At 37.2% G+C, this 7,698-nt stretch overlaps 2 protein-coding genes across 3 annotated transcripts in view; both read left to right on the forward strand.

Annotated features, from left to right (window-relative positions):
- The window catches only part of LOC140949619 (uncharacterized), a 95,625-nt gene that overhangs the window by 67,155 nt on the left and 20,772 nt on the right, over window positions 1-7,698 (forward strand). The gene's annotated exons all lie outside the window — the stretch shown is intronic.
- LOC140950299 (uncharacterized) overlaps window positions 1-7,698 on the forward strand; it is a 176,650-nt gene that overhangs the window by 15,720 nt on the left and 153,232 nt on the right. For both annotated transcript variants that reach the window (XR_012167163.1, XM_073399527.1), the window contains exons 3-5: window positions 1,554-1,823; window positions 5,138-5,365; window positions 7,615-7,698. The exon at window positions 7,615-7,698 is cut by the window's right edge and continues 29 nt beyond it. Coding sequence is in view for 1 of the 2 variants with exons in the window: in XM_073399527.1 (XP_073255628.1) it covers window positions 1,554-1,823; window positions 5,138-5,365; window positions 7,615-7,698 (582 nt within the window). In the remaining variant the exon portion in view is untranslated. The remainder of the gene's footprint in view (window positions 1-1,553; window positions 1,824-5,137; window positions 5,366-7,614) is intronic.

The following is a 7,698-nucleotide window of genomic DNA, read 5'->3' on the forward strand; positions in this document are numbered from 1 at the left end:
TGTATGTACCTTCCCTAAGTGATGGAATAAAGCTTGTACATGTAACTTACAAGATTAGTATACTCAGTACAGCTTTCAAAAATAGCTGCCTTTTAAAATTAAACTTCTAAAACCAAAAGTTATAGGCAAAGTTAAAGCTCTCAAGCACTCAAAGCACTCAAAGGTCTTAATGAAATTACGATCTTAAGATGAAAATAATTCTAAAAATGAAAATAGTTTTGAATTTATGCAGATTCGTAACATATTTTAATTGGATGAAAGTGGCAGATCCACAATATTGTGATTTTGAATGTTTACATGTAATACTACCAACTATTAATTAATATTCATTACTAATAAAACTCAATCAACACATTTAAAGCAAGTACAAGTATGAATGGATAGAAATAGCAAAGAAATTAATCTGGCTAATTAAACCAATTCAATGATACACTACAGCTGTAAGTCAAAACAGAGCACATCTTGGTGTAATTGTACACTGTATTATGATATTTGAAAGTGGTGGCACTGGAGGCTATTGGATCCCTTTTTGCTCGAGTTTATTGGTATGAAAACGTTAGAAGTATTTCATTAAAAGGTGAAATTGATACAAGTATATGGAGATTAAAGAAAATGTCATTTGTTTGGATGACTATTGACGGAATTGGTGGAATTTTGATATAAACTTTTGGTGAGGTAGAAATGGCCATTTTTGATAAAATTCAGTAATACTCAGTGTCCAAGTGTAGTCGCACTGTAAGAGTTTTTTTAAGACAATAAACAAATTTCTGCTGATCCACACCATGTACTTACCCCTAAACTGAAACTTCACGACCCCGAGTCTGAGTCTTATGCACTTGCATTGCCAGCCTAAAACTGATAGAAAATCGTATTCTGAGATTGTCACAACAGCTTTCAGCACCACCTTAAGTAAAAGTTGTATGGAGTGTCTAATGAAATTTGTTTCTCTTTTTGGAAGAATAATGTCTCCATTTCTTCTGTGGTCTGAATTCGTCTGTACAAACTATTCTTTAAACTTTTCAGTCGGGTAACCTTTTATACATTCGAAAGCTAAACCCCATTGCACTTTTTACATAGTTTCCAAACTGCCCCATTACTCCTGTTAACATTGGGACATCTTCGGCAACAGTGCCCATGTCAATCAATACTTCTGGCCTTAAGTTTGGTGAAGTAAGTTACTTACTTAACCATACCATTATTAAAATTATTTCCAATCAGTTTCTATAGAAACTGTAATACAGTCTGTATGACAAAAAAATGAGCAGGGTACATGTTCATGCAGCTTGGGTCTATAATGCATAAAGCGTTAGTATGTACAGCATAATTTTGCAAGTTGCCCAAAATGTAATGAATGAAAAAAATTAATAGTATGCTCTCTTTAAAGAGCCATTTCGGTTAATGTAATACACTGTTCGTGTATTTATTGCAGTTTAAGATAGCCTCATAGAGCTCTGGGCTACTAAACTGGAGCAATGTCATGTCCTTGGGGTGACAAATTCTTAGTGTACATACATCTCACTCTTTCACATGGTTTTTCCTTTTCTTACTCTTAGTCTCACCCACACTCTTCAATAATGTGAGCGGTGACCATTCTGTCAAAGAAAGATCAGACCTGAATCTGTACTGTGGAGCATCTGGTAAACCAGTCCCTAGCATCACTTGGACCAGAGTGTTTGAGAATGGCAGTGAGAGCCAAGTGCTTCACAAAGAAACTTCTTGGAAAATTGCAAGCATCAACCAAACTGATGCTGGGAAATACCGCTGTATAGCTTACAATGGAATAGACAGTCCTGTCAGCCATACTATCACAGTGAAGGTTTTATGTAAGTACATGTACTATGTAACATGAAATAAGCTTGTGCTACAGAAAAGGACAACAGTTGGACGAGTAAGGTGGTATACTGTAATTATAAATTATGTCCTCGGATGGCTAAGTGTCTACCCCTTCTCTTGTGGCAAATCTACCCTATTCCATCATGGATAATAGAAAGACAGGATAGGAAATTGGCTGGCGTGATCGGTTCCAACATAGTGGAAAAATGTGACGTCACATTATCAAGAGCCATTCAACCTCTTACATCCGATGTTTTGCGCGTCTTTAATTAATCGTCGCATATTGCCCAGATTGCCCATGTTTGGAAGTAAAGGATGAAGAGTACTTGTTCTTGGCGAAGACAGTAAGAGGGTACAAAAGCGGTAGAGGCAAAAGACTGAGTAAATGATAATGAAACTTGTGGGAGCGAAGAATGACTCCGGCGCCCGATAATTTTATGCACCAAACTAGAACCCTAACTACATAAAAACTATGCGAAATTTTACATGTATACAGCTGCAAAACACCTATAAAGAAGGGACAGCTTAATTTTCTACAAACCACAAGAAAACCGGGAAGAATTTTAATTATTTTTGTCACGGTTTTGACGATTTCCTTTCTGCTTTGTTTCAAGCTCAGCGAGTGTCGAATTTTACAAAGTTAACAACTGACTCTTGACAAAGTGATTTTATTAGCGATAAAACTGTCGAGGCTTGATGTTTCGAGTACTCTGCTCAAACGAGGGTTTAATTTTCCATTCAAATTTATTTACGGACAATCAGTGACAAGAAGCCGTAGTTGAGAACTGTATATAGTCTCTTCAGTGCCTTCGAATACAAGCTGCGAGGAGCGACGTGAGGCGATTGTATTCACTGGATATGTAATTTAGAAGTTTTATTTCAACATTAAAAGACGAGCGAAATTAACATACTGCTTTACAAGTAATTAGCAGGGTTACTCTAGGATATTACTTGAGCGAAGCAGTTCTCAACACAAACAAGTCTGCCGATTTGAACATTGCACACCGTGTGTGTACACTTGTTCGGCGCTAGCTCCGAATGTAGTTAATTTCGGTCATTTTCAATCGAAATGTACGGCTGGAAAATAACAGCGCTCAGTCTGTAACTATGCCTATGCCACAATTCCATCCTTAAAACATCTGTCAATCGTAGTTATGAATAGAAACGAGAAGGAACGTTCTAAAGAAAGGCGTCCCAAAATAGTCGACAAGTCTAGTAAATATGGCTCTGTAAGGTCAATTTTTGGGAGAAAATTTTCTCAAAGACATTTTTAAGGACAAATAACACAAAACAACAACAAGAAGTGCTTACCTCGAAGGTTCAAGTGTGGCTTTGAAGGGTCGCCATCGCCGTAAGACAACAAACGAAGTAGTACTAAAAACTCCGTAAAAGAACAACATGCAGGCAAACAAACCCTACATTTCGACTGGTTTGCGCCACATTTTCGCCATCGTTTCGTCACAAATTTCCACTATGATGGAACCAGTCAACGTCATCTTGAAGCACGAACAAGCCAATCGGCGATTAGAAATCAGCCCACGTGACATAAGTTTCCTATCCAGTCTTTCTATTATCCATGCGTTAAACAGCAGAAATGAGCATAGAAATTCCATACTGATGACTCGTCACCACCTAGATCTGGGTGTGCTTGTTATTAGCTGAAGCAAATTTCCCATGCAGCAAGACCAATGAGAAGCTCTATAACCCAGATCTCGGTAGCCATTCGTCTTTAGTATGGAATTTCTGTGCTCGTTTCTAAGAAGTCATTTTGCGGGGTAAGCTGTGTGGTTCGTCACGAACTGTCCGCTGTTGTCTGACAAGCAATTTTTGTGCTTACATGTAAATTGAAGAAGCTGCAATTAGTTTTACTTTCTCAATGATCATACATTGCTACACATCTGCCTTATAAGTTTTATTTGAAAGCTTAATTTGTGCCTTTCACGTACTCATACACAATGGACTTTGTGTCTAGTGGTCGTTGTTCACACTCAGGCAATGACTTTGACTATTGTTGGTTTAAAACATTAATTGAGACTGTTTCCTTCCTTCATCCATGTAAATAGAGGTTTGGTGTTTTTTTTAATTAGAGGTTCGGTCCCATAGTAAACTGCATTCATTACTGTTGATAATACATGTTGTTAAGGAAAGGGCATAGCCACCGAATACAGTTCAGACTACGGTAATTGCAGCATATATTTAACATTATTATTGACTGACGTTGAGTAGGATGTGAAGAATTACAGCTGTATGCAGACTGATGAGGATGCTGTATTACATGTATGTTAGATATTCCTCTAGAAAATTGGATAACATCCATCATCCAGCAATATGTGTTTGCATATTCTTGCATTTCTTTCATTCAATTTACGTCAGAAATTTAGCTATTTCTTCTTCAAACAGCAGTAAAACTTCAATTTTTTTAGTTCACTATTGCCCAAGCAGCCTCATTTCCAATCAAATAATATGCCATCACTCAACATCCTTTTCAATCAAATATACCACGGAATCGATGGTACATTGTCAGCATCTTCTAAATATGGCAAGCACAAGTTAGTTATAAAGAATCACTTGGGGGATTAGAGCCAGTCAGAAAGCGCGAAATATTTTGAATGAATAATAGTTTTATTTATTCTAAATATTTCGACATAATATTTTTTCAGTGGCTCAAAGCCTCTGGCGATGACCAACTTGTGGGAGATGGGAGCAATATTCCTTTGATTCAAAGATATATATATATGTTGGCTTAGAAATGAGGTTTATCAGTGGTATATTTGATTGGAAAGTAGGCTGCGTGGGCAATGTACCATTGATCAACCTCATTTCCAGGCGTGGCCACCTAGCTGTACTGTATATTCACGACTGAAATTTAAAAAAAGGCGTTCACAGCGATCCGAAGACGAAATAGCTGAGTTTCTGACTAAAATGGAACAGAAGAAATGCAAGAATAAGCAAAACATAGTCTGCTCTATGAATGTGTTATATACAATGTACTAGAGGAATATCTGCAAGAAAAAATCATTTGTTTATATCCTGAATCCGTGCAGAGGAAGAGGTCAAAGTTTAGATGAAACTCACATGGAGGCAAGCTTGTTAAGAAGTTAAAAATATAGCGAATCTATTAAAAACAAGTATTGAATTCGGCTTTAGTATGATGAGAACAATAAAAATGCAGACCTCGGTGACTGTTTTCCACGATGACAGTCTTCTCGATCGGGACAATTTTTCACACTATACTCAGCATCACTCAATCATTGTCAAAAGTAAAGGTGAACAGCTACTGATGGTTAACTGGTTATTATTCTAGTTCCTCCAAAGCTTATTCATTCTGACCAAGAGTACAAAGTTGCGGTGCAGCAGAGTGTTACTCTCCAGTGTCAAGCTGAAGGATATCCTGAACCAACATTTTCATGGAGTCCATGCAAAGATAGCTGCAATACTGCTACCTTAACTATTCCTGAGGTCTTGAATGATACTACCTATACTTGTACAGCGACGAATAGTGAGGGCAGTGATTCAGCAAATGCCAGTGTTGGTAAGTTGTCACTCAACAGCTAAATACTGGCTAGCTACCTGTACATGGAATAACAATAGGATAAAGATGCCCTAATGTTACTGTAATGACACACTGGGTTCGTGTAAGCTTGTGTTAAGATCGTCCCTTGATTTTTAGGAAAGTTAAAGGAAAGATAGGTAAATCTTTCACATTTCGCGCCGTGTATATGCAGTATGTAGTGAAAAGAAAAATTTAACGGCTAGAAAATTATTTTGGATTTATTTTCCTTTGTTTAATTCCCGAGTAGCCAGAGGTCATTCTGACTTATAGATAGTAGTGAGGGAATTGCGATGCAGAAAAGGATAAAAGGGTAAACGTTAAAATGAAATGGCAAGTGTAAGGCCTCATAGGACTGGCTAGGAAACATCGCATGCGCGTTTAGTTCAAAAAGTCGTATCCAACTTAACTACATAGTTTTTTAAGAGTGTGTCAGTCAGACACCTTTTCATGTCGATTATTCATGGCGCATAAAGACTGTGAAGAGTGTGAATATTTTAGGACTCAATATCAGCAGTGATTTAAAGTGGAATGTCCATGTGTCAGAACTAGCTAGGAAGGTCTCAACAAGACTATATTTTCTAAGACAGCTTAAGAAATCGCATGTTGCTAAAAGAGAGCTACTTCTACTTTACATGACATGCATTCGCTCTACTCTGGAGTACGGCAGCCCACTGTTTCATCGCGATCTACCAAGCTATCTATACGAAGACCTAGAAAGACTGCAAAAACGCGCTATGAAGATTATTTACCCTGAGCTATCATATGCTAAGGCTCTAGAGCTGTCCGGACTTTTAACACTGTATCATAGAAGAGAGGCAATTGCGGCAAAGTTGTTCGATGAAATAGGTGCAAATCAATCTGACAGTCTCCACAAACTACTTCCAAGTAAATACCAGCCAAGCTACTCTCTGAGAGAACAAAGACATTTATTCGTCCAAAGTGTAAAACTGAAAAGTTCCAAGACTAGTTTTCTTTTAAGTTATGTTTACAGTAGTTGAGAACTAGATAAAATTTTGTCTCTGTTTGTATATAGGAACTTGACGCATGCTTTTGAATTTGTGATTTTATAACAGTTTTAAAATCGTAAGTTATATTGGATCTGATCTCTCTTAAATTAGTTGTAAAGCGCCTTAATTAGTTGTAATTTAGTACAGTTGTAAATTATTGCATTTGTAAACCTTATCGCAATTCAGCTCTTGGCTGCAAGTTTTTAAGGTGAATAAACTATCTATCTTTCTACCTATTATCCATCTATCTATCTACCTATCTATCTATCTATCTATCTATCTATCTATCTATCTATCTATCTATCTATCTATCTGTCTGTCTGTCTGTCTGTCTGTCTGTCTGTCTGTCTGTCTGTCTGTCTGTCCGTCTGTCTGTCCGTCCATCCATCTATCTATTTTCGTCCTTGTTTGTGTTCAGAAACAGAAATGAGAACTGTCCTTTTTAAAGCGGCAGTATCATGGAAATTATCTCAAGTCTATCTGTAAATAAAACTACTTGTATGCTAGACTTGTAGGATAAACACGTTCGTAAAAGTATACAACTGTGGTTTTTTTTCCAACAATATTAGAGACCTTAAGATTGAGTTTTTTTCCGGGCATTTCCCGCGAACCGCGAACGTTAAGAAGTCACGTGACCAGGGCCTTGCCGCCAGGTTTGCGGTTTGAGGTTCACGTTTGAGACCACGCTCCAGAGATAAGTTATTTACCGCAAGGCTTTTTGCACCCTAAAACATTACAATCTTACGTTTGAGAAGAAATACAACTTTTTAGAACTCTTTTACGTAGTTATTATCGAATTCTCTTTTGAAGACAGTTTCTAAGCTAAAACAGGAGAAGTGGATAAATGAAAGCAAACATGGCAGCCGCGAGCTACCACCCGCAAATCTTAAGTCCCAATTATGGGAAGACTGGTAACGTGAAACCGTTGACCGCAAACCGCAGTTTGTCGTTTTCAGTAAAATAACCCAACCTCGATCTTTTAAAAGGTCTCTAGTGTCCACTTTCGTACACTTTCATTGTACGTCTGTTATTAACACTAAATTGAAATCATAGTCAGTCCCATTTAATGAAGTTAAATTCATAGTCCAGATAATATCATTGTTCAATACGTTGGCACACTGTAATCTTTAGAAAACAAAATATTCTTATTTACTTGCAATAATAGACTTTTAACTATTATCGTTCGTTTGCTTTATCGTTATATAAATGTTTCGTTCTTAGTCATTGCAGGCAGCAAGATAAACGTTACAATGACCATCAAAGATGATAAAGAATGCTCTGATGCCAAGGGACAATACAATAAAT

This window comes from Porites lutea, chromosome 10 (genome assembly GCF_958299795.1).
Source record: "Porites lutea chromosome 10, jaPorLute2.1, whole genome shotgun sequence".
Lineage (NCBI taxonomy): Eukaryota > Metazoa > Cnidaria > Anthozoa > Scleractinia > Poritidae > Porites > Porites lutea.